The 27,062-nt window shown below is 39.2% G+C and overlaps 1 protein-coding gene across 3 annotated transcripts in view; it reads right to left on the reverse strand.

Annotated features, from left to right (window-relative positions):
* LOC105475357 (family with sequence similarity 185 member A) overlaps positions 1–27,062 on the reverse strand; it is a 168,302-nt gene that overhangs the window by 102,094 nt on the left and 39,146 nt on the right. For 2 of the 3 annotated variants that reach the window (XM_071093985.1, XM_071093986.1), the window contains exons 7-8: positions 24,673–24,807; positions 1,296–1,357 (exon numbers count right to left, since the gene is read on the reverse strand). In XM_071093985.1, the coding sequence (XP_070950086.1) occupies positions 1,296–1,357; positions 24,673–24,807 (197 nt within the window). Of the gene's footprint in view, positions 1–392; positions 1,358–24,672; positions 24,808–27,062 lie in introns of those variants that run through there. The other variant, XM_011730543.3, reaches the window with a different exon arrangement.

Below are 27,062 nucleotides of genomic sequence, written 5' to 3' on the forward strand. Positions count from 1 at the left end.
TCAAGCAATTCTCCTGCCTCCGCCTCCCGAATAGCTGGCATTACAGGGATGAACCACCATACCCAGCTAATTTTTTTTTGTATTTCTAGTAGAGATGGGGGTTTCACCATGTTGGCCAGGCTGGTCTCGAACTCCTGACCTCAAGTGATCCATCCACCTTGGCCTCCCAGAGTGCTGGGATTACAGTCATGAGCCACTGTGCCTGGCCAGTATTATGTAATTTAAATATTCCAGGAATAGAGATATTTGAAAGAAATTAAATTCATAAAATATCTTTATACAGTATACCTTTATAAAAATCTGTCTTCATACATCAAGCTATAAAATAGCTGTTTCTTTCCTCCTAATGAGCTATATCTTAAATTACACAAAAGATATTAACAATCAGTAGCAACTGCTTCACATACGTGTTTTTTATTTACAGCTTAAATTTACATTGATGCCATAAGAGGTACTAAGTAGAAAACCTGTCATGTGAGAGCTACATTATAAAGAATTCTAAGCTAATTGCCCCCACATGATGGATGCCTTTGTATAATCTCCTTCCCTTGAGTGGGAGTGGAAACTGAATGCGATGGGCCATCACTCCTATGAATGTTACATTATATGGCAAAACAAATGTTATCCTGGGTGGGCCTGACCTAATCGAGTGAGCCCTTTAAAAGTATATATTCTTCCAGCTGGTTGCAGAAGAAGTCAGATATTCAAAGCATGAGAAGAACTCAGTGCATCACTGCTGGCTTGAAGATGGAGGGGCAACATGAGAAGGCCTGTGGGTGGCCTCTAGAAGCTTAGAGTGATTGCTGGCTGACAGCCAGCAAGAAAATGGAGACCTCAGTCATCCAGTCACAAGGAACCGGATTTTCCCAATAATCTGAATGAAGTTGGAAGTAGATTTCTTCCCAGAGACTCTAGATGAGAACTCAGCCTGGCCAAAATCTTGATTCTAGCCATGTGATTCCCTGAGCAGAGAACCTAGACATACTGGGCTCTTGGCCTACACAACTGTGAGCTGTAAATGAGTATTATTTTATGCTGCTAAATTTGTGGTAATTTGTTATACAGCAGTAGAAAATGAAAACAATAGCAAAGTACACATTTTGAAAAAGCCTCCCAAAACAGTTCACCAGTATTCATTCTCAATTTGTTGTTTTCAACCTTTATATGAACGGTGGGATTTACATTTTTGTAGTCACAGATCTGCGAATCATTGTTAAAAATCATAAATCCAAATCAAATCAGTCTTAGTCCTGCAGTTTCAGGGACTGAAACCAGCTTTGCCTTCTAAAACTTACAGTGCCTTTTGGGGCATCAGCCTTAATCCATTTTTCACGTTTGCTTGCTTGATTCATGAGTCCTAAAATACATAATTGCATAAAGTTATATCAAGAGCATTAATTGACCACATAGATCCTAGCAACACATCTATAAAACTGAAAAACACCTTAGAACATCAAGAATCTTGGTAAAGATAGTCTGAACTGGGAAAGAGTTGCAAAGAGGTTATCTGGGCTTGCTCCCCTCCATTCACTTTCTCAGAACAACCCTGCGAGGGAGGCTACTCTGTGTTTTGTTTTGTTTTGTTTTGTTTTGTTTTGTTTGAGACAGAGTCTCGCTCTGTTGCCCAGGCTGGCGTACAGTGGCACGATCTCATCCCACTGCAGCCTCCGCCTCCTGGGTTCAAGCGATTCTCCGGCCTCAGTCTCCCGAGTAGCTGGGACTACAGGCACGTGCCACCATGCCCAGCTAATTTTTTTGTATTTTCAGTAGAGACGGGGTTTCACCATGTTGGCCAGGCTGGTCTTGAACTCCACACCTCAGGTGATCCACCCACCTTGGCCTTCCAAAGTGCTGGGATTACAGGCATGAGCCACCATGCCCAGCCTACCCTGTATTTTTTTCTTTTTTTTTTAAGTAGAGACGGGGTTTCACATGTTGGTCAGGCCAGTCTCAAACTCCTCACCTCGTGATCCACCAGCCCCAGCCTCCCAAAGTACTGGGATTACAGGCATGAGCCACCACGCCCGAGCTCTGTTTTTTATTTGTACAGGATGAGTATCCCTTATCTAAAATGCTTGGGACCAGAATTGTTTCAAATTTCAGATTTTTTTTTTTTTTGTAATATTTGGAGAAGACATACTAGTTGAGCATCCCTAATCTGGAGATCTGAAATCCAAATTACTCCAATGAGCATTTCCTTGTTTCATGTTTTGGAGCATTTCAGATTTTGGATTTGGAATGCTCAGCATATATTATTTTTAAATGCAGTCTTAAAAAAGTGCTTTACTGGAGTATAACTGACAAACTACATGTACTTAAAGTATACAATGTAGTAAGTTTTGACATAGGTAAAAATCTGTGAACCATATCTCCTTAATCAAGATAATGAACATATTCATCACTCCCAAAAATGTATTTGTATTCAAGTGCAGTCTTTCCCTCATGCTCCTCCCTTCCTGTCACCCTCCAACCCCCACCCCCTTCAATCACTGATCAGCTTTGTAGCACTATGGATTTGTTGCTTTTTCTAAAATCTTATATAAATGGCATAAATGGGAGTATACAGTTATGCACTTTAAAAAAAAAAATCCATCTTCTTTAATTCAGCATAATTATTTTGAGGTTCATCCTCAAGTGGACCATGTATAGGTAGTTTCCTCAACGCTTGCTCATTAGTACTTTGCTGACTGTTCATGGCACCTTCCGCAATCCCCTCTGTGCAGCTTGCTCCCCTCCGGAACTTTCTCTTACGAACTCTGGGCAGCCCTGTCTCTCCAGAAGCTCAGCTCAGAAGCTCAGTCTCCTCTACTCAGGCAGTCTGCTGGGCTCTGCCTGTGCAACCTCTCCCTGCCCTGCAGCCTGGAAACTCTTTCAAGGTCATAGGCTGTGGCAATCACAAAGCTCTCCTTGTTTGTTTCTCAGATCTATTCTTCTAGTTCTATGTTTTCTTTACAAATCAAGGTTATAAAGGTGTTATATGTCCTCTGGAGTTCCACTGCAGTTCTGGATTTAAGAAACCAGTCAAATTGAGATAGAGCAGGGACTGCTTGTAGGGGCCTGTGGGCCCTTCTCAAGCACAAAAATTAAAAAAAAAAAAAAAAGAAAAAAGAAAAATCTTGGGTTCGTTAAAACAATTCCAGGCACCTACCTAAGTAGCCTTAAAAAGCAAATAAGCAGGCAGGTGAGGTGGCTCAAGCCTGTAATCTCAGCACTTTGGGAGACCTAGGTGGGCGGATCACCTGAGGTCAGGAGTTTGAGACCAGACTGGCCAACATGTTGAAACCCTGTCTCTACTAAAAATACAAAAATTAGCCTAGTGTGGTGACAGGTGCCTATAATCCCAGCAATTTGGGAGGCTGAGGTAGGAGAATGGCTTGAACCAGGGAGGCGGTGGTTGCAGTGAGCCGAGATCATGCCATTGCACTCCAGCCTGAGCAACAAGGATGAAACTACGTCTCGGGGGAAAAAATAAAGCAAACGAGCAACTTAAAAACAACAACATAATAATAGCTTAAAACAATAGCCAAAAAGGTTAAAATAGATGTCTTCTTTTCTATAAGAACCAAAGACAAAATCTGAACATATGTCTCTGAGTTGTTTCTCAAAAACCTGGACCCCCACACCAAACAGATCTGCTGGAACGTGGACTTCAGATAAGCGGAAGCTCAAGACTAAACTCTGACCATTGTACATTTCTCAGGGGCCTGGAGAAGGTCATGCCCATGAGCCAGAACTAACATTCTTTTTTGCAGATCCCAAATTTTTAGATAAAGCTTCACTTCCTTAACCAATCAGAAATCAAAGAATCTTTAAATCCACCTATAACCTGCAGCCCCCCTGCTTCTAGATGTCTTGCCTTTTTAGGTCAGACCAATATGTAGGTCCCATGTATCAATTTATGACTTTGCCTATAACCTTTGCCTCCCCACCTTTATTTTAATTAATTTATTTTTTAAATTTTTCCATAGGTTATGGATGTACAGGTGGTGTTTGGTTGCATAACTTCTTTAGTTGTGATTTGTGAGATTTTGGTGCACCCACCACTTGAGTAGTATACACTGCATCCCATTTGTAGTCTTTTATCCCTCACCCCCATCCCAACCTTCCCCCCAAGTCCCCAAAATCCATTGTATCACTCTTATGCCTTTGCGTCCTCATAGCTTAGCTCTCACATATCAGTGGGAGCCTATGATGTTTGGTTTTCCGTTCCTGAGTTACTTCACTTAGAATAATAGTCTCCAATCTCATCCAAGTCACTGTGAATGCCGTTAATTCATTCCTTTTTATGACCGAGCGGTGTTCCATCATGTGTGTGTATATATATATATATATATATATATTCCACAGTTTCTTTATCCACTTGTTGATTGATGGGTATTTGGGTTGGTTCCTTGATTTTGCAATTGCAAATTGTGCTGCTATAAGCATGCCTGTGCAAGTGTCTTTTTCGTACAATGACTTCTTTTCCTCTGGGTAGATATCCAGTAGTGGGACTGCTGGATCAGATGGTAGTTTTACTTTTAGTTCTTTAAGGAGTCTCCACACTGTTTTCCATAGTGATTGTGCCAGTTTACATTCTCACCAGCAGTGTAGAAGTGTAACCTGATGACCACATCCACACCAACATCTACTTTTTTTTGATTTTTTGATTATTCTTGCAGGAGTAAGGTGGTTTTGATTTGCATTTCCCTGATCATTAGTGATATTGAGCATTTTTTCATATGTTCATTGGCCATTTATATATCTTCTTATGAGAATTGTCCAGTCATGTCCTTAGCCCAATTTTTGATGGGATTGTTTTTTTCTTACTGATTTGTTTGAGTTCGTTGTAAATTGTGGATATTAGTCCTTTGTCAGATGTATAGATTGTGAAGATTTTCTCCCACTCTGTGGGTTGTCTGTTTACTCTGCTGACTGATCCTTTTGCTGTGCAAAAGCTCTTTAGTTTAATTAAGTCCCAGCTATTTATCTTTGTTTTTATTGCATTCTCTTTTGGGTTCTCGGTCATGAAATCCTTGCCTAAGCCAATGTCTAGAAGGGTTTTTCTAATGTTATCTTCTAGAATTTTTAGTTTCAGGCCTTAGATTTAAGTCTTTAATCCATCTTGAGTTGATTTTTGTGTAAGGTGAGAGATGAGGATGCAGTTTCATTCTCCTACATGTGACTAGCCAATTATCCCAGCACTATTTGTTGAAAAGGGTGTCCTTTCCCCACTTTGTGTTTTTGTTTGCTTTCTTGAAGATCAGTTGGCTGTAAGTGTTTGGGTTTATTTCTGAGTTCTCTATTCTGTTGCATTGGTCTGTGTGCCTATTATTATTATTATTATTATTTTTTTTTTTTTTTTTTTTTTTTTTTTTTTTTGAGACGGAGTCTCGCTCTGTCACCCAGGCTGGAGTGCAGTGGCCGGATCTCAGCTCACTGCAAGCTCCGCCTCCCGGGTTCACGCCATTCTCCTGCCTCAGCCTCCCGAGTAGCTGGGACTACAGGCGCCTGCCACCTCGCCCGGCTAAGTTTTTTTTTTGTATTTTTAGTAGAGACGGGGTTTCACTGTGTTAGCCAGGATGGTCTCGATCTCCTGACCTCGTGATCCGCCCGTCTCGGCCTCCCAAAGTGCTGGGATTACAGGCTTGAGCCACCTCGCCCGGCCCTGTGTGCCTATTATTATACCAGTACCATGCTGTTTGGTGACTATGGCCTTAAAGTATAGTTTGAAGTCTGGTAATATGATGCCTCAGGATTTGTTCTTTTTGCTTAGTCTTGCTTTAGCTATGTGGGCTCTTTTTCAGTTCAATATGAATTTTAGAATTGTTTTCTTTCTGTGAAGAATGATGGTGGTTTTTTGATGGGGATTGTGTTGAATTTGTAGATTGCTTTTGGCAGTATGGTCATTTTCACAATATTGATTCTACCCATCCATGAGCATGGGATGTGTTTCCATTTGTTTGTGTCATCTATGATGTCTTTCAGCAGTGTTTTGTAGCTTTTCTTGTAGAGGTCTTTCACCTCCTTGGCTAGGTATATTCCTAAGTACTTCATTTTTTTGTATTGTAAAAGGGGTTGCATTCTTGATTTGATTATCTGCTTGGTTGCTGTTGGTGTTTAGAAGAGCTACTGATTTGTGTACATTCATTTTGTATCTTGAAACTTTGCCGAATTCTTTTATCAGTTCTAGGAGCTTTCTAGAGGAGTCTTTAGGGTTTTTGAGGTAAATAATCATATCACCAGCAAACAGTGACAATTTGACTTCCTCTTTACCAATTTGGATACCCTTTATTTCTTTCTCTTGTCTGACTGCTCTGGCTAGGACTTCCAGTACTGTGTTGAAGAGGAGTGGTGACAGCGGGCATCCTTGTCTTGTTTCATTTCTCAGAGGGAATGCTTTCAACTTTTTCGCATTCAGTATTATGTTAGCTGTGAGTTTGTCATAGATGGCTTTTATTACATTGAGGTATGTCTCTTGTATGCCGATTTTGCTGAGAGTTTTAATCATAAAGAAATGCTGGATTTTGTCAAATGCTTTTTCTGTATCTATTGAGATGATAATGTGATCTTTGTTTTTAATTCTGTTTATGTGGTGTATCACATTTATTGACTTGCATATGTTAAACCATCCCTGCATTCCTGGTATGAAACCCACCTGATCGTGGTGGATTGTCTTTTTGATATGTTGTTGGATTCGGTTAGCTAGTATTTTGTTAGGAATTTTAGCATTTACATTCATCAGGGATATCAGTCTGTAGTTTTCTTTTTTTGGTTGTATCCTTTCCTGGTATTGGTATTAGAGTAATGCTGGCTTCATAGACTGAATTAGGGAGGGTTCCTTCTTTCTCTATCTTGTGGAATAGTGTCAATAGGATTGGTACCAATTCTTCTTTGAATGTCTGGTAGAATTCTGCTGTGAATCCATCTGGTTCTGGACTTTTTTGGTTGGTAATTTTTAATTACCACTTCAATCTCCTGCTTGTTATTGATCTGCTCAGGGTATCTAATTCTTCCTGATTTAAGCCAGGAAGGTTGTATCTTTCCAGGAATTTTTCCATCTCTTCTAGGTTTTCTAGTTTATGTGCATAAAGGTGTTCATAGTAGCCTTGAATGGTCTTTCATATTTCTGCTCCCATTTTGTTTCTTATTTAGGTTATTTGGATTTTCTCTCTTCTTTTCTTGGTTAATCTTACTAATGATCTATCAATTTGATCTATCTTTTCAAAGAACCAGCATTTTTTTCATTTATCTTCTGTATTTTTTTGTTTGTTTCAATTTCATTTAGTTCTTCTCTGATCTTGGTTATTTCCTTTCTTCTGCTGGGTTTGGGTTTGGTTTGTTCTTGTTTCTCTAGTTCCTTGACATGTGACCTTAGAATGTCAGTTTGTGCTCTTTCAGTCTTTTTGATGTAGGCATTTAGGGCTATGAACTTTCCTCTTAGGAGGAAAAGTAGCCTTAGGTGGCCTTTGTGGTATCCCAGCAGTTTTGATAGGTTGTGTCACTATTGTCCTTCAGTTCAAAGAATTGTTAAATTTCCATCTTGATTTTGTTTTTGACCCAGTGATCATTCAGGTGCAGATTATTTAATTTCCATATATTTGCATGGTTTTGAAGGTTCCTTTTGGAGTTGATTTCCAGTTTTATTCCACTGTGGTCTGTGAGAGTGCTTGATATAATTTCAACTTTCTTAAATTTATTGAGGCTCATTTTGTGGCCTATCATATGGTCTATCTTGGAGAAAGTTCCATGTGCTGTTGAATAGAATGTGTATTCTGCAGTTGTTGGATGGAATGTTCTGTATATATCTGTTAAGTCCATTTGTTCCAAGGTATAGTTTAAATCCATTTTTTCTTCATTGACTTTCAGTCTTGATGGCCTGTCCAGTGCTGTCAGTGGAGTAATGAAGTCCCCAATTACTCCTGCTCACTTGTGGTGTCCACTTGCATGAAATGCCTTTTTCCACCCCTTGACCTTAAGTTTATGTGAGTCCTTATTAGCTGAGTCTCTTCAAGCAGCAGATAGTTGGTTAGTAAATTCTTATTCATTCTGCAGTTCTTATCTTTTAAGTGGAGCATTTAGGCCATTTACATTCAATGTTAGTATTGAGATATGAGGTAGCATTCCATTCATCATTTTATTTGTTGCCTGTGTACTTTGGTTTTTGTGTTTTTGTTTTTTAAACTGTATTTTTGTTTTATAGGTCCTGTGGGATTTATGTCTTAAAGAGGTTCTGTTTTGATGTGTTTCCAGTATTTGTTTTAAGATTTAGAGCTCCTTTTAGCAGTTCTTGTAGTGGTGGCTTGGTAGTGACGAATTCTCTCAGCATTTGTTTATCTGAAAAAGCCTGTATCTTTCATACACGATGCCTAGTTTCGCTGGAAACAAAATTCTTGGATGAGAATTGTTTTGTTTGAGGAGGCTGAAGATGGGCCCCAATCCTTTCTAGCTTCTAGGGTTTCTACTGAAAATCTGCTGTTAATCTGATAGGTTTTCCTTTATAGGTTACCTGGTGCTTTTGTCTCACAGTTTAGATTCTTTGTTTTGTCTCAACTTTGGATAACCTGATGTCAATGTGCCTATGCGATGATCTTTTTGCGATGAATTTCCCAGGTGTTCTTTGTGCTTCTTGTATTTGGATGTCTAGGTCTCTAGCAAGGCCAGGGAAGTTTTCCTCAATTATTCCCCCAAATATGCTTTCCAAGCTTTTATATTTCTCTTCTTCCTCAGGAACACCAATTATTCTTAGATTTGGTCATTTAACATAATCCCAGACCTCTTGGAGGCTTTGTTCATAGTTTCTTATTTTTTCTTTGTTGGATTGAGTTAATTCGAAGACCTTGCCTTTGAGCTCTTAATTTCTGTCTTCTACTTGTTCAATTCTATTGCTGAGACTTTCCAGAGCATTTTGCATGTCTATAAGTGTGTCTGTTTCCTCAAGTTTTTATATATTGTTTTTTATTTACGTTATCTATTTCACTGAATAATATTTCTCCCTTCACTTCTTGTATCATTTTTTGGATTTCCTTGTATTGGGCTTCGTCTTTCTCTGGTCCCTCCCTGATTAGCTTAATAACTAACCTCCTGAATTCTTTTTCAAGGTAAATCAGGGATTTCTTCTTGGTTTGGATCCATTGCTGCTGAGCTAGTGTGATTTTTGCGGGGTTGTTAAAGAGCCTTGTTTTGTCAGAAAACCAACACTTTTTTTTGGTTCTTTCTCATTTGTGTAGGCTCTGTCAGAGGGAAGGGCTAGGGCTGAAGGCTGTTCAGATTCTTTTGTCCCATGGGGTGTTCTCTTGCTGTAATACTCTCCCCCTTTTTCTATGGATGTGGCTTCCTGAGAGCCGAGCTTTAGTGATTGTTATCTCTCTTCTGGATCTAGCCACCCAGCAAGTCTACCAGGCTCTGGACTGGTACTGGGGGTTGTCTGCACAGCTTTCTGTGATGTGAACCGTCTGTGGATCTCTCAGCTATGGATACCAGCACAGTATTTTGGGTGTCTCTTGGGTCCTGTAGGAGCAATCTGCTTCCTTCAGTGGGTCTGTGGGTCCTCTTGGGTTTACTGATTTATTCCTATGGTTGTTCTGGAGCTAAAATTCATGATGTGAGCCTCTACATGCTGCTCTGTCTGTCTGAGTCGGAGCTGCAATCTAGTCCTGCCACTCCCGGCCACTGGGCTCTCTCTACCTGTAAAAACCCTTACTTACAAGCCATCTGAGAGTTCGGGTGGTAAGTATAATCTGCCTGATTCTCCTTGCTTGGTCCCTACAAACAAACGCTTTCCCTTCTCGTGCTACAAGCCTTGGTTTAGATATGGCCTAGACACCTAGTCTTATTACGCCGGGTGAGTGGACCTCTGTTTGGTTCAATAACAAAATCTGAACTGAGGAGAGTTGTGATTACATATTGCATTTCATCATAAATATTTTCTGTGTCGAATCCAAGCACACAAAATACAGAATGATCCTCTTCCTCAGTACAGTTTTTCCCTCTGTTATAATAGTACCATGATATTCTCAGCTGAAGAAAAGGTGCTAGGTGCTTGTACCATCTAATCCTTTTGTCAAGTGCTTTTCTGATGCAAATTATTCTCTGAATTCTTATCTCTCCTTTTCACTCCGAGCCATAATCTTGTCTATGTCCTGGAGCTCATTGCATCTTTCCCAGAACACAGTTGAGTATTCAACGACATCCTGTAAGGTTTTTCCCTCTTATTCTCTCGCTATATTTTCAGTATCACAACCCCGTTTTAATTAGCTTTGATAAGATGGTTAAAATATCTTAGTCCAATTGGTAAATCCCTGTGTTTACTCTAACCTTCATCAATAAGGGGTTCAACTTTATTAAACTGTTCTTTTTCTGTGCCCATGCTGCATTAGGTAGGTCATGATTTTGAGGGACCTTGCACCCAGTTCCTTTTCTGTAATACAGAGTTTCTTTTTCTAGTAATTAAAATAAATGTTGGGCTGGGTGCGGTGGCTCACACCTGTAATCCCAGCATTTTGAGAAGCCAAGGCGGGCAGATCACCTGATGTCAGGAGTTTGAGGCTAGGCTGGCCAACATGGTGAAACCCCATCTCTGCCAAAAATACAAAAATTAGCTGGGCGTGGTGGCAGGTGCCTGTAATCCTAGCTACTCAGGAGGCTGAGGCAGGAGAATTGCTTGAACCTGGGAGGCAGAGGTTGCAGTGAGCCGAGATTGTGCCATTGCACTCCAGCCTGGGCGACAATAGTGAAACTCTGTCTCAAAAAAATAAAATAAAATAAATGTGGAGGAAAGATCTGGAAATCCTGAAATTTTTGTTTTTCCAACTTTTTCTTCTTTTTTTATACCATTTAGCACCAATAATAAAGCATCAATAATAGTAAGGCTTTTCTAAATATCTGAGATCTCTTCCTTAATGTATTATTTATCACCTCCCCAATAATACATTTCTTACTTATGGAGTGAAAAGCCTTCAACCTATTTCCTTTTGCAGCAATAGAGGCCAAGCACAGTGTTACTGCTCTCAAGAAAAAGAACACACAAGCAATTTCAGCTTAGAGACAATACTCAAAAGGGAGGACAGTTTATAAAATTCCATTTAGGTTGCTTGAAAATAGCTTTTTCTATCTTGCCAATAAATAATTTACTGAAACTTCTTTGCACTTTGACCTGAATCTGTGGAGACTCTATTCTATTAGTAATTTGTAAAGTTTATAAATTTCTTCCTACAAAAGTTTTTCAACATATATTGGAATTTGGGGTTTCAGAAGCCTTCCTCCTTATTTACTTCCCTTTGTTGAAGGGGTGGCCTGCCCCTCCACACCTGTGGAATGAGAGACTTGAGAAAAGAAATGAGACACTGAGACAAAGTATAGAGAAAGAAAAAGTGGGCCCAGGGGACCCGCGCCGGCACCGGTCTCTGAGTTCCCTCAGTATTTATTGATCATTATCTTTACCATCTGGGGGGGGAAGGGGAAGTGGCAGGATAATAGGATCATAGTAGGGAGGTCAGCAGTAAGACATATGAATAAAGATCTCTGTGACATGAATAAGTTTAAGGAAAAGTGCTGTGCCTTGATATGCATATGTAAACATCTCCATAAACCTTTTCAGTGCATAAAGAGCAGCATTGCTGCTAGCACATCCCACCTTCAGCCCTAAGGCGGTTTTCTCCTTTCTCAGTAAATAGAACATACAATCGGGTTTTACACCAAGATGTTCCATTGCCCAGGGACGGGCAGAAGATGCCAAGAGGCCTTCTTTCCTCTTATACTAGTCCTCCTCAGCACAGACCCTTCATGGGTGTCAGGTTGGGGAACGATCAGGTCTTTCCCTTCCCACAAGGCCATATTTCAGACTATCACATGGGGAGAAACCTTGGACAATACCTAGCTTTCCTAGGCAGAGGTCCCTGCAACCTTCCGCAGTGTATGTGTCCCTGGGCACTTGAGATTAAGAGAATGGTGGTGAGTTTTAACCAGCAAGCTGCCTTCAGGCATTTGTTTAACAAAGGACACCCTGCACAGCCCCATATCCATTAAACCTTGAGTCACCACAGTACATGTCTCTTGCAAGGACAGGGTTGGGTGTAGGGTTACAGATTAACAGCATCTCAAATACAGAACAAAATGAGTCTCTTATGTCTACTTCTTTCTATATAGACACAATAACAGTTTGATCTTTCTTTTCCCCACACTTTGCCAATTAAAATCACACTATGTTTCTTTGACCAAGAAATGGGAAAATGACTACTCTATCCCTATGCAGTGTGGTTCTACTAAGGGCAAGGAAAGGCTTCCTAAGACATGTGTTTAACTCTGTAATTTGCTCTCAAAACTCCTGCCCCAATGTACCCAAATATATGAATCTATATGTTCTTTTTATTTAACCCGACATGTACCTGATCTATTCTGCACTAGCTATCAACAAAGACAGGGCTCCAGGAAGTAACTTGCGGAATTGTCTTGTTTAAAAATAGGATTAACAATCTTCTTGGTAAAGTGAGCTTTTTCCCACCTCCCTCCCCACTCCCACTTCTAACCCTGGAACAGTCTTTGTTTATGTACATTTGGTTCAGAGGGATACTTCTAGTGCTGCCTTATTATTAATAATAGCAGATTAAAAGTCAGTGCATCAGGGTTGGAGGATTCTCTTTTACACTACAAACACTTTGGGCTGCCCACTATAGGAAGTGCCATGCTAAGTATATTAGGGAGGTTCAAAAGATGTAAAAAGACACACCAGTGCTCTCACAAAGCTTACCAACTCACTAGGAAAATAAATCATACACTATGAAACAACATAAAAGTAATTACTCTGAAATTTTATTATTTTTAACACATACATTTCACAAACAAAACCTTTAACACCACATACAATTCCATAACAAAATATTTTAATTTTGTCAACTTTTTTTTTTTTTTAGATGGAGTCTCACTGTGTCACTCAGGCTGGAGTGCAGTGGTGCGATCTCGGCTTACTGCAACCTCCACCTCCGAGGTTCAAGCGATTGTCCTGCCTCAGCCTCCCGAGTAGCTGGGACTACAGCCACATGCCACCACACCCAGCTAATTTTTTGTGTTTTTAGTAGAGATGGGGTTTCACCATGTTAGCCAGGATGGTCTCTATCTCCTGACCTCGTGATCCACCCACCTTGGCCTCCCAAAGTGTTGGGATTACAGGCGTGCACCACTGTGCCCTGCATCAACGTTCTTTAACTTTTTACAGTCTTCTCTCAACAAAAGTGTAACCCAAGATACCTTGACAAGAAATCTTCCAGATAAAAAAAAATATTTTTGAGCTAGTTTTAATGATGCCTATCCACTAAATTTTCTCCCAAATACTTGGAATAATAATAAAATCAACAGTACTCTAGGCAAGAGTATACCAAGGAAATATACAATTCTGTCCAAAAAATAATCATAATAGTTTCTTCCTCAAATCTTTTCTTCTGCAATGTCTAATCCCATCCATTGTATTTTTCATCTCAGTCACTGTAGTTTTCATTTATAGAAATTCAATTTTGGTATTCTTTTTATATCTTCCATGTCTTAAGTGAACAAGTGGAATACAGTTATAATAACTTTTATTTTCCTTCTCTGCTAATTTGGTCATCTGTGTCAGTTCTGGGTTGGTTTCAATTATTCTCTTCATTATAACTCATGGGTTCTTTTGCCCTTTGCATGTCTGATAATCTTTGATTCAATGCTAGATATTGAAACCATCTCTGTAAAAATCATAACTGAGAAAATTATTACAGTGAAAGAGCTCTGATGTAACCAACTCCATCTTGCTTCTAATCTCGAAGCTGTCCTTGTTCATTCCTAGGTACAGGCTGAACTAACTGTTGGGAGGAACTTAGTTTATAGTTTAGCTTTTAAACCAAGACAATAACAGCCATTTCCCAAACAAACCCCCTTCCTGCCCGGGGACTAGACTGCCTTTTCAGGACAACAAATTAGCCAGAAGATTAGAAATTGTGGTTTAGGAGTCATGCAGCTGGAAGCTGCAAGATTCTAAACCTCCCCAAATTGCTCCTGCGGATAACATCACCATTGTAAAACCTAAGATCAGTGCTTGAGATATTTTGCAGACCCTAAACTCAATCAATCAGCTGGCATAACCCAGATTGATAAACTGGCTCATCTGATCTTGTGGCCCCCAGTCAGGAACTGACTCAGCACAAAAAGACAGCTCTGACTCCCTATGATTTCATCTCAGATTGACTAATCAAAATTCCCAACTCGCTGGCCCCCTATCAAATTATCCTTAAAAACTCAGATTATCAGATTCTCATGGAAACTGATTTAAGTAATCATAAAACTGGTCTCCTGCATAGCCATCTCTGCGTGAACTTCTTGTTCTCTATTGCGATTCCCCTGTCTTGGTAAGTTGGCTCTTTCTAGGCAGTGGGCAAGGTGAACCTGTTGGGTGGGTTACAACATTGTGATTTTACTTTGTTGAGTGCTGGATACTTTTGTATTCCTGTAGATCTTCAGCTTTGTTCAAGGATGCAGTTAAGTTACTTGGAAACAGTTTAAGCCTTACATCTCTTGCTTTTATAATTTGTTAGGCAGTTATAGAGTGGTGCTCAGCCTAAGACTAATTGTTTCCCACTACTAAATGCTCTACCCAATGCCCCATAAGTTATGATTTTCTTTCCAGACTGGTGGGAAGAACAGACATTATTCCTGGACCTGTGTGAGCACCAGGTTCTATTCCCTCGGGTACTTTGTCCTATGAACTCGGTCTTGATCTTTATGGACTCTCATCTTGATCTCCCTAACTCAGGGAGTGTTCTAGACTCCAGAGCAATTCCCTTTTCCTGTACTGGAGCCTGGAGACTCTCTCAAGGCAGTAAGCAGGACTCATCTTATTTGTTTCCTAAATTTGCTTAATTTTTAAATTTTTTTTGTCACTGTTTCAGGTGGGAAGGTAAGTCAGACCCTTTAGCTCCATCCTGCCCAGAAGACTTCATTATTTTTCTCCCTCTCCCTTTTTCTCTCCCCCTGCCTTCTTTCCACCCTCTTTTTTAACTTCTTATTTTGAAATAATTTCATACTTACAAGAAGTTACAAAAACAGGTACTGTGTACCCATCACTCAGTTCCCCTAATGGTGACAGCTTCTATAATTATACTGCACTATCAGCTTCTATAATTATACTGCACTATCAAAACCAGGAAATTAGCTGGCAAATTAACTGGACTATAGACCTTACTCAGATTTCACCAGTTTTTATATGCATTCATTTTTTGGGTATGTCTTTGTATATACTCATGACATTTTATCTATCACATATATAGATTCATGTAACCATCATTTTAATCAAGATATGGAACTGTTCTGTCACTACAAAGGAAGTCCTTTGTCATGTCCCTTTAAAGTCATACTCTCCTTCTCCTTCCCTAACCTATGGCAACCACTTGTCTATTCTCCACATCTTTAATTTTGTCATTTCAAGAATGTTATATAAATGGAATCATAGAATATGGAACATTTTGAGATTGGCTTTTTTCACTCAGAATAATACCCTTAAATTCTCTTCAAGTTGTTTACATCAACAGATTGTTCCCTTTATCAGTGAATTACCTTATGTGGACATACCATGAGTGATATGAACATTCAGTCATGGAAGGATATTTCAGTCATTTCCAGTTTTGGGATATTACAAATAAAGCTGTGAACATTTGTGTACAGGTTTTTGTGTGAACATAATTTTCATTTCCCCAGGATAAATACCCAGGAATATAAATGCTAGGTGATTAATGGTAGTTTCTTTTTTGTTGTTGTTGTTTTTAAGAAACTGCCAGACTGAATTATAGAGTAGCTGTATCATTTTACATTCCCACCAGTAATGTAGAAGAGATCCAGTTTCTCTGCACACTTGCCAGCATTTGAATAATCAGTATTTTTAATTTTAGCCATTCTAGTAAGTATGTAGTATTTTATTCTGGTTTTAATTTGCATTTCCCTAATGGCTAGTGATAGTAAATATCTTTTTGTGTATTTATTTGCCATCATATATCTTCTATTGGTTGCACTGTTTCTTAAATGTTACAAGATTAAACTTTTATGTGCATGAATCATGTTTTCTTCACTACCGGGGATAGTTCACTTAGGATAAGGATTTGGCTATGGTTTAATATTTCTTGAATGACCAAAATAAATACAAAAACAATAATAAAACAAAACTCCATAGTCATCACAAACAGAGCTCATATGCTCTAAGATTGGGGCCTGCACTTTGAACTCTAGTCTAGGGATCAGCAAACTATAGCTCACAGGCCGAATCTGACCAGGGGCCTGTTTTTAAATACCCTGAAAGCTAAGAAGGGCTTTTATTTTTTACCTTTATTATTTATTTATTTATTTGTTTTAGAATGGAGTCTCCCTTTGTCGCCCAGGCTGGAGTTCAGTGGCGCGATCTCAGCTCACTGCAATCTCTGCCTCCTCGGTTCAAGCAATTCTCCCTGCCTTAGCCTCCCGAGTGGCTGGGATTTCAGGTGCCCACCACCACACCCAGCTAATTTTTGTATATTTAGTAGAGACAGGGTTTTGTCATGTTGGCCAGGCTGGTCTCTTAACTCCTAACCTTAGGTGATCCGCCCGCTTCAGCCTCCCAAAGTGCTGGGATTGCAGGTGTGAGCCACTGTGCCTGGCCAGGCTTTTACATTTTTTAAGGGTTACTGAAAAACAAAAAAAAAAATATGCAACAGAGTCCATATGTAATCTGTTAAGTCTAACATATTTACTATATGGTGTTTACAGATAAAGTTTGCAGATGAATGGAAAGAAAACCTGATCTTTTTTTGGGGCAAACATTAGCAACACTGACATCTGATTACCCATGATACTCTCAAGATCTTACAGTTTAACAAAAAGGTGGGGAAATAAAAACACCATAAAAGCAGGTGGGCGCAGTGGCTCACGCTTGTAATCCCAGCACTTTGGGAGGCCGAGGTGGGCAGATCACGAGGTCAGGAGGCAAGACTATATGGTGAAACCCCGTCTCTTGATACAAAAATTAGCTGGCCGTGGTGATGGGTGCCTGTAGTCCCAGCTACTCAGGAGGTTGAGGCAGAAGAACCACTTGAACCCAGGAGGCAGAGGTTGCAGTGAGCTGAGATGGCGCCACTGCACCCCAGCCTAGGCGACAGAGAGAGACTCCATCTCAAAAAAACAAAAACAAAAACAAAAACCACCACCATAAAAGCACCATGACTTGAAAACAGTTCCTCGATTAACTCCCTGTCAAATATTTTTAAGCAGATAGCTATAAGCCTTATAGCATTCTTCATTCTGTTATTGAATTTCTTCCATGTGGTCCTGAAATATATATACATTGCTGACAAATTCATGTGCTATAAGCTTTGAAAGACCAAAAACTTCAGTGGGTTCTAAACTCAGAGCTATTTCCAAGAGTTAGTCATATCAAAAGACTGGATTTTTCCCGATTTGGAGAGAAAACAGTGTCTCCAGGTTTTTAAAGTAGCATTTTATGAGCTTAGTCTCATTTCAACCTCTTTTCCAACCCATGAACCAGTATTCCGTTATAAATAACGATTCCATTGTATGTTTACTCTCTGGTCTTTAGACAAGCTAAGAACTCTTTTCTGACTTGGTGGTTCATTTTGATCCCAAATGAATTTATTTTTTATATGCTTTATATTTCCAGTTTTACTAAAACGAAGTAAACCCAGTAGTGCTAGCTTCCCTACCATCCAGACAATGACAAACACCAGTCCATTCACTGGCAACACACTTTACCTCTAATATTCTTTGAACATTTAAATATCTAAATCATGGAGCTGTAAAGACAAAAGGACTTTGTACCACATGCATACCTGGGCTTGGAGACTTGATGTATACCACTGTCAAGTTTCATATCTAAGTTGATGAACCAAGTCTAAAACCTAATAGAGAAGCCACCTTATTAGAAGTATCTTCCCTAAGCCACTCACAACATGTTAAATTTGCCACACATGGGTAGGGGACAAAATTTAGAATCAAGACTCTCATAAAGATTAGAGAATGCAGCCCCAATACACACTTGGGTATAGCTTTTTAGTAGGTAAATATTTCAGCCTGAGAGTCTCAGGTTTCCTTTTGACTTCAGAGTAACACATAATACATGTAAATCATGGTAGGAATTATACACCTGAGTTATTTACCAGTGACAGCAATAGCAAAGGAAACCATGGAGCAGGAAATCAAATAAAATTATAGAGCTGACACATCAAAACCCTGTGGGAAGCCAGAACCTAAGGGACTAAATTTTACTGGCATGGTTTCTTACAGAGATTATCTAGAAGTCATGCTGCAGATAAAATCCAGGCTCTTAGCAATAAGAGTTATTTCTGTTTCTATCCCTCATGGGCTCTATGAGGAAGGCCCAGATGAGCTGAGCTCAGCTGCCTATAATAATAGCTCACATATAAAGCTGCTCATTATTTCCAAAATTTGGTTTCAGACTGGAAATCTCCACAGAAAAAAAGAAATCTGCCTTGATTTTCTAGGCCTCTTAAATTATTTCATCCAGTTGATACATAAGACCTGTGGCTGACTGGGCACCAAATAGTTTTAAAACCAAAATGAAATATGGAAGTTTCTCTTAAACCCAATCACCTGTTCACACTCACAGCTCCCTCCAGAGACTGCTGCTCTCTTCACCTGAGGTCCTGCTGCATAAATTACTTTAATGGATTTAATTTGCTATCAGAGACAACCTACAGATCTATCTGGGTACCAACCTTATATGATAGTCTGTGCTACTCTGCAAAACGATGCTTGATCAGTACCTAGATTCTTCCACTGTGAACAGGAAATAAACTCATCATTCTGTAATTTGGCCCTTCCTGGTTCAGGAGGTGGGGCCAGAGTGTAAGACATAACAACAAGTAACACACAAAAAGAACTCAGTAGGCTAAGGTGCTTCATAATAACCAATGGGTTAAGCATGCAGCTTCCTCAAAGCATTCATTCGTCTTTGTCTTCAAGCAAAGGTTACTGAAGGCCTATTTATTTGATGACCTTAAGATAGCTCACTATGGAGTCCAGGCCTCTGTACTCCTTCTCCTGAATTACTGCAGTAACCTCCTAAAAAGCAAAAGTTTTTTTCTCCTTCATCCACCATTGTTCCTTCTCATCTATTCCCACTCAACATTCAGAGTGATCTTTCTAACACACAAATCTGATTATGTGAACCCCAAATTAAAACCTCCCAAGGGCTTCCCAATGCTCTTAATATAAAATCCAAACTGTCCCATATGATCTGACCTCTCCCAAACTCTCCTGCCTCCTTTTATGCCACTTTCTCCTTCACTCTCTATACTTTGGCCATATTTGACTTCTCTCACTTCTCACCTCTGTGTTCTCACAGTACAATGTACATACGTTTATGCTAACATTGATCCCATTGTACTGTATTCTCTGATTTGCCTTTCCTCACTAGAATGTAAACTCCTCAGAAGGCAATGAGACCATGCTTTATATTACCCTTGCACCCCTAGTTTCTGGCAGTGCTTGACTCAAACATTTGTTGAGTAATTGAGCAAATAAAGAAAAATAGAGAAGACAGGAGAAGGAAGACATAGGCTAGGGAAAGATAATTTTGTTTTTAAACATTAAGTTTGAGGTGGCACTGGTTTAGTGGAATAGAAATGGGCAAGAACAATAGAGATCAGGTCTGCAGGTATTGATTTGGAAGTTATATACACAGAAATAATGACTGAAGTCATGAGAATAGTTTTAAAACGAAATCTAAATTTTAGAAAGACATATGATTCTATGAATAAGTGAATAAAATATGACAAATTACCTTTAGCTTATAATTCAAACATGCTTACATATGCTAATAATTTTAGTTATGCTGTGACTCAGAGCACAGTTAAACAAACGTGTATTATTGTTTTAGACTACTGGGACCAAAAATAGGTAATTCTCTTGGCTCCTTATCAAATTCAAGACATTAGATCACAAGTTGATTCTTACTATATTTGATATCCAGTCTTTGCATCATAATGTTTCAGTCAACGAGGAACTATAGAAATGACAGTTGTCCCATAAGATTATAGAAGAGCTAAAAAATTCCTATTACCTAGTGACTTTGTAGCCATCCTAATGGTCGTTTAAATGTAACACACTACTTGTGTTTGGGGTGATGCTGGTGTAAACAAACCCACTCCACTGTCATATAAAAGTATACCACATATATTATGTGTAGTTCATAATACTAGATGAGAATAAATGACCATGTTACTGATTTATGTATTTACTACACTTTTTGTCGGTATTTTAGAGTGTACAGCTTCTGCTTATTTAAAAAAAAAAAAGTTAAGATACAATAGCGTCTCAGGCAGGTCCTTCAGGAAGTATTCCAGAAGAAGGCATTGTCATCACAGGAGATGACAGCTCCACGTGTGTTATTGCCCCTGAAGGCCTTTCGGTGGGACAAGATGTGGAGATGAAAGTGATACTGATGTTCCTGACCCAGTAAAGGCCTAGACTAATGTGTGTGTTTGTGTCTTAGTTTTTAACAAAGTTTAAAAAGTAAAATTTTAAAAAAATTAACAATTTTAAAAACAGAAAAAAGCTTACAGAATAAGGATAGACAAGTATATTTCTACAGCTGTAAAATGTGTTTGTGTTTCAATCTAAGTATTATTACAGAACAGTCAGAAAGTTTTTTATTTTATTTTTTCTGAGAAGGAGTCTCGCTGTGTCGCTCAGGCTGGAGTGCAGTGGCGCCATCTTGGCTCACTGCACCCTCTGCCTCCTGGGTTCAAGGGCTTGTCCTTTTTTTTAAAAAAAAAGTTTATTCTTTTTTTTCTTTTTTTTTTTTTTATTATACTTTAAGTTCTAGGGTACATGTGCACAATGTGCAGGTTTGTTACAGATGTATACATGTGCTATGTTGGTGTGCTGCACCCATTAACTCATCATTTACATTAGGTATATCTCCTAATGCTATCCCTCCCCCGTCCCCCACCCCACGACAGGCCCTGGTGTGTGGTGTTCCCCACCCTGTGTCCAAGTGTTCTCATTGTGCAGTTCCCACCTATGAGTAAGAACATGTGGTGTTTGGTTTTCTATCCTTGCAATAGTTTGCTCAGAATGATGGTTTCCACCTTCATCCATGTCCCTACAAAGGACATGAACTCATCCTTTTTAATGGTTGCATAGTATTCCATGGTGTATATGTGCCACATTTTCTTCATCCAGTCTGTCATTGATGGACATTTGGGTTGGTTTCAAGTCTTTGCTATTGTGAATAGTGCCACAGTAAACATACATGTGCATGTGTCTTTATAGCAGCATGACTTACAATCCTTTGGGTATATCCCCAGTAATGGGATGGCTGGGCCAAATGGTATTTCTAGTTCTAGATCCTTGAGGAATCACCACACTGTCTTCCACAATGGTTGAACTAGTTGACAGTCCCACCAACAGTGTAAAAGTGTTCCTATTTCTCCACATCCTCTCCAGCACCTGTTGTTTCCTGACTTTTTAATGATTGCCATTCTAACTGGTGTGAGATGGCATCTCATTGTGGTTTTGATTTGCATTTCTCTGATGGCGAGTGATGATGAACATTTTTTCATGTGTCTGTTGGCTGTATGCATGTCTTTCTTTTGAGAAGTGTCTGTTCGTATCCTTTGCCCACTTTTTGATGGGGTTGTTTGATTTTTTCTTGTAAATTTGTTTAAGTTCTTTGTAGATTCTGGGTGTTAGCCCTGTGTCAGATGGGTACATTGCAAAAATTTTCTCCCATTCTGTAGGTTGCCTGTTCACTCTGATGGTAGTTTCTTTTGCTGTGCAGAAGCTCTTTAGTTTAATTAGATCCCATTTGTCAATTTTGGCTTTTGTTGCCGTTGCTTTTGGTATTTTAGACATGAAGTCCCTGCCCATTCCTATGTCCTGAATGGTATTGCCTAGGTTTTCTTCTAGGGTTTTTATGGTTTTAGGTCAGACATTTAAGTCTTTAATCCATCTTGAATTAATTTTTGTATAAGATGTAAGGAAGGGATCCAGTTTCAGCTTTCTACATATGGCTAGCCAGTTTTCCCAGCACCACTTATTAAATAGGGAATCCTTTCCTCATTTCTTGTTTTTGTCAGGTTTATCAAAGATCAAATGGTTGTAGATGTGTGGTATTATTTCTGAGGGCTCTGTTCTGTTCCATTGGTCTATATCTCTATTTTGGTACCAGTACCATGCTGTTTTGGTTACTGTATCCTTGTAGTATAGTTTGAAGTCAGGTAGTGTAATACCTCCAGCTTTGTTCTTTTGGCTGAGGATTGTCTTGGCAATGCAGGCTTTTTTTGGTTCCATATGAACTTTAAAGTAGTTTTTTCCAATCCTGTGAAGAAAGTCATTGCTGGCTTGATGGGGATGGCATTGAATCTATAAATTACCTTGGGCAGTATGGCCATTTTCATGATATTGATTCTTCTTATCCATGAGCATGGAATGTTCTTCCATTTGTTTGTGTCCTCTTTTATTTTGTTGAGCAGTGGTTTGTAATTCTCCTTGAAGAGGTCCCTCACATCCTCAAGGGATTCTTTCTCCTCAGCCTACCAAGTAGCTGAGATTACAGGCTCCCACCACCATGCCTGCCTAATTTTTGTATTTTAGTAGAGATGGGGATTTCACCATGTTGGTCAGGTTGGTCTCAAACTCCTGACCTCAAACGATCCACCCGCTTCGGCCTCCCAAAGTGCTGGGGTTACAGGCGTGAGCCACGACACATGAACTAAAAAAGTTCTTAAAAATTTAAGTTTATAAAGTAAAAATGTTCTTTGGGAAGTTGAGGCGGGAGGATCACTTAAGGCCAGGAGCTGAAGACAAGCCTGGGAAACATAGCAAGGCCTCATCTCTACTAAAAATTTTTTTAAAAATTAGCTGGGCATCATAGTACACACCTGTAATCCCAACTACTAGGGAGGCTGAGGCAGAAGGATCACTTGACCCCAGAGTTCGAGTTTATAGTGAGCTATAATTGCACTCCAGTCTACACAACAGAGAAAGCAGCTATCTCTAGAATAAATAAAGTAAAAAAGTTACAGTTAACTAAGGCTAATTTATTATTGAAGAAAAAAATAAATTTAGTGTAGCCTAACTGTACAGTGTTTATAAAGTCTATAGTAGTAATGTCCTAGGCCTTCACATGCACTCACCACTCATCACACTGACTCAGTCAGAACAACTTCCAGTCCTTCAAGCTCCGTTCATGGTAAGTGCCCTATACAGGTGTACCATGTTTTATCTTTTATACCATATTTTTACTGTACCTTTTCTGTGTTTAGATATACAAATTCCATTGTGTTACAATTACCTACAGTTTTCAGTACAGTAGCCTGCTGTACAGGTGTAGCCTAGGAGCCATAGGCTACCAAACAGCCTCAGTGTGTAGTAGGCTCTACCATCTAGGTTTGTATAAGTTCACTCTATAATGCTCACATGACAACAAAATTGCCTAATAACACATTTCTCAGAATGTATCTCTGTCATTAAGTGATACATGACTGTACTTAGATTTTCATCAAATTTTCACCACATAACTATGAGTCTGCCCATTAGGCAGCATGCAGTTAGATCTGGGAGTGTATAGGTATTATTTTTATTCCCGTTATGTTTTTTGTTAATATTCTATGAATTTTAACAGAACTTTCTTAATTTTCATGACATATAAAATGAATATCTAACACTGAAATTTGATCTTACGAAGACCACCCTCTCCTACTCCCCTATTCTTCCTTTTTCTAGTTGGCATCTCGTGCCTTTAGCTTGTAGCATTCATCCCTATACACGGTCTAATTGCAGTGTCCTCCTTGATGCCATTCTGTTAAAATTTAAAGGAAAACTTCACCAGCATTAATTTTTTTATTCATTAAAACAACAAACCTTGGCCAGGCGCAGTGGCTCACGCTTGTAATCCCTGCACTTTGGGAGGCCGAGGCGGGCCAATCACCTGAGGTCAGGAATTCGAGAGCAGCCTGGCCAACATGGCAAAATCCTGTCTGTATTAAAAATACAAAAAAAATTAGCCAGGCGTGCTGGTGCATGCCTGTAGGCCCAGCTACTCAGGAGGCTGAGGCAGGAGAATCGTTTGAACCCGAGAGGCAGAGGTTGCAGTGAGCCGAGGTCACGCCACTGCACTCCAGTATGGACAATAGAGCGAGACTCTGTCAAAAAAAACAAAAAAAACCTCAACCAATGACAAATCTTAAAAAAATAGTATCAGCCACCAGTGTAGCCAGATATAATGAAAAATGTACAAAAGCTATTCACATTTGTGGGACTGAGAATTTGTTGTTCTAAAAGAGTACACTTAAAATGTACATACCAAACAAAATTCCTATTTACTCCAGTCATACGAAGTTAGTTTTAAATTTTGCATTATAATATATGTATTCAGTTTATTTTTAAGTTCAAGAATTAGAAAGCAGCTCTTCTAGAAAATTTAAAAATCAATTTTACCCAGTGACAGGACTAATGAGTGTTCCTAAATGATTTAATGAAGTCTTTTTAAACAAAATGTCTGTATCATATTAATGATAAGCAACTAGAAGAAAAAAAGATGTCAAACATGAGAACGTAATAATGGAAAAGTATAAAAAAGCTAAAATTTCCGTTAAGTGTACCACATTTCTACTTTTGTATGGAGAATGGCTATTCATCTGACATAGCAAAATGCAGCCTCCTTACCAGTCACTGTTACAACATCATCTTTATGAGCTTCAGTCATTTCCTGAATATGGACTTCTGAGTTCACATCAACCTCTTTCCCTGATAACTGTAAATGAGCTTCAAGTGAAGATGGAACCTTGACAATAATAGAACCTGTAATAAATGTAAAGGAGAGTTTAGTAATATAAAGAAATCAAAAGTACCAGAGTCTATTTTAAATTTGACTGAAAGGGTAGCATTGCTCCTGGGACACTGTTTTTACTCCTCAGCATACAGTATTTATTTAAACCTTTTCCTTATTCCCAGGTGCTCAAAGTTCTCTTACTCTCAAGGCATTCATGGTAACTTCCATCAAGAATATGAGTTATTAGCACATTATTAACTACTAGTTCTTCTTTTGCCAGTAGAACTACCCAGCTCATCCAACACCAGAAAGTGAGTAATTTATTACACATGTAGCTTATAGATAGGATTTACCCTTGAGCATTTAATATGAGCCAGACCCCTAATTACATTATGTTTTAATCCCCATATTAACTTTATGAGTTTTTTTTTAATTATACTTTAAGTTCTAGGGTACATGTGCACAGCATGCAGGTTTGTTACATATGTATACATGTGCCATGTTGGTGTGCTGCACCCATTAACTCGTCATTTACATCAGGTATATCTCCAAATGATATCCCTCTCCTACCCCCTCCCCACAATAGAACGCGGTATGTGATGTTCCCCTTCCTGTGTCCAAGTGATCTCATTGTTCAATTCCCACCTGTGAGTGAGAACATGTGGTATTTGGTTTTCTGTTCTTGAGATAGTTTACTGAGAATGATGGTTTCCAGCTGTATCCATGTCCCTACAAAGGACACGAACTCATCCTTTTTTATGGCTGCATAGTATTCCATGGTGTATATGTGCCACATTTTCTTAATCCAGTCTGTCACTGATGGACATTTGGGTTGATTCCAAGTCTTTGCTATTGTGAATAGTGCCACAGTAAACATACATATGCATGTGTCTTTATACAACATGACTTATAATCCTTTGGGTATATGCCCAGTAATAGGACAGCTGGGTCAAATGGTATTTCTAGTTCTAGATCCTTGAGGAATCGCCACACTGTTTTCCACAATGGTTGAACTAGTTGACAGTCCCACCAACAGTGTAAAAGTGTTCCTATTTCTCCACATCCTCTCCAGCACCTGTTGTTTCCTGACTTTTTAATGATTGCCATTCTAACTGGTGTGAGATGGCATCTCATTGTGGTTTTGATTTGCATTTCTCTGATGGCGAGTGATGATGAACATTTTTTCATGTGTCTGTTGGCTGTATGCATGTCTTCTTTTGAGAAGTGTCTGTTCATACCCTTTGCCCACTTTTTGATGGGGTTTTCTTGGAAATTTGATTGAGTTCTCTATAGGTTCCGGATATTAGCCCTTTGTCAGATGAGTAGATTGCAAAAATTTTCTCCCATTCTGTAGGTTGCCTGTTCACTCTGATGGTAGTTTCTTTTGCTGTGCAGAAGCTGTTTAGTTTAATTAGATCCCATTTGTCAATTTTGGCTTTTGTTGCCGTTGCTTTTGGTGTTTTAGACATGAAGTCCTTGCCCATGCCTATGTCCTGAATGGTATCACCTAGGTTTTCTTCTAGGGTTTTTATGGTATTAGGTCTAACATTTAAGTCTCTAATCCATTTTGAATTAATTCTCATATAAGGAATAAGGAAAGGATCCAGTTTCAGCTTTCTACTTATGGCTAGCCAATTTTCCCAGTACCATTTATTAAATAGGGAATCCTTTCCCCATTTCTTGTTTTTGTCAGGTTTGTCAAAGATCAGATGGCTGTAGATGTGTGGTATTATTTCTGAGGGCTCTGTTCTGTTCTATTGATCTAGATCTCTGTTTTGGTACCAGTACCATGCTGTTTTGGTTACTGTAGCCTTGTACTATAGTTTGAAGTCAGGTAGCGTGATGCCTCCAGCTTTGTTCTTTCAGCTTAGGACTGTCTTGGCAATGAGGGCTCTTTTTTGGTTCCATATGAACTTTAAAGCAGTTTTTTCCAATCCTGTGAAGAAAGTCATTGGTAGCTTGATGGGGATGGCATTGAATCTATAAATTACCTTGGGCAGTATGGCCATTTTCACGATATTGATTCTTCCTATCCATGAGCATGGAATGTTCTTCCATTTGTTTGTGTCCTCTTTTATTTCACTGAGCCGTGGTTTGTAGTTCTCCCTGAAGAGGTCCTTCACATCCCTTGTAAGTTGGATTCCTAGGTATTTTATTCTCTTTGAAGCAATTGTGAATGGGAGTTCACTCATGATTTGGCTCTCTGTTTGTCTGTTACTGGTGTATAAGAATGCTTGTGATTTTTGCACATTGATTTTGTATCCTGAGACTTTGCTGAAGTTTC

The sequence above is a fragment of the Macaca nemestrina genome, chromosome 4 (genome assembly GCF_043159975.1).
Source record: "Macaca nemestrina isolate mMacNem1 chromosome 4, mMacNem.hap1, whole genome shotgun sequence".
Taxonomy (NCBI): Eukaryota; Metazoa; Chordata; class Mammalia; order Primates; family Cercopithecidae; genus Macaca; species Macaca nemestrina.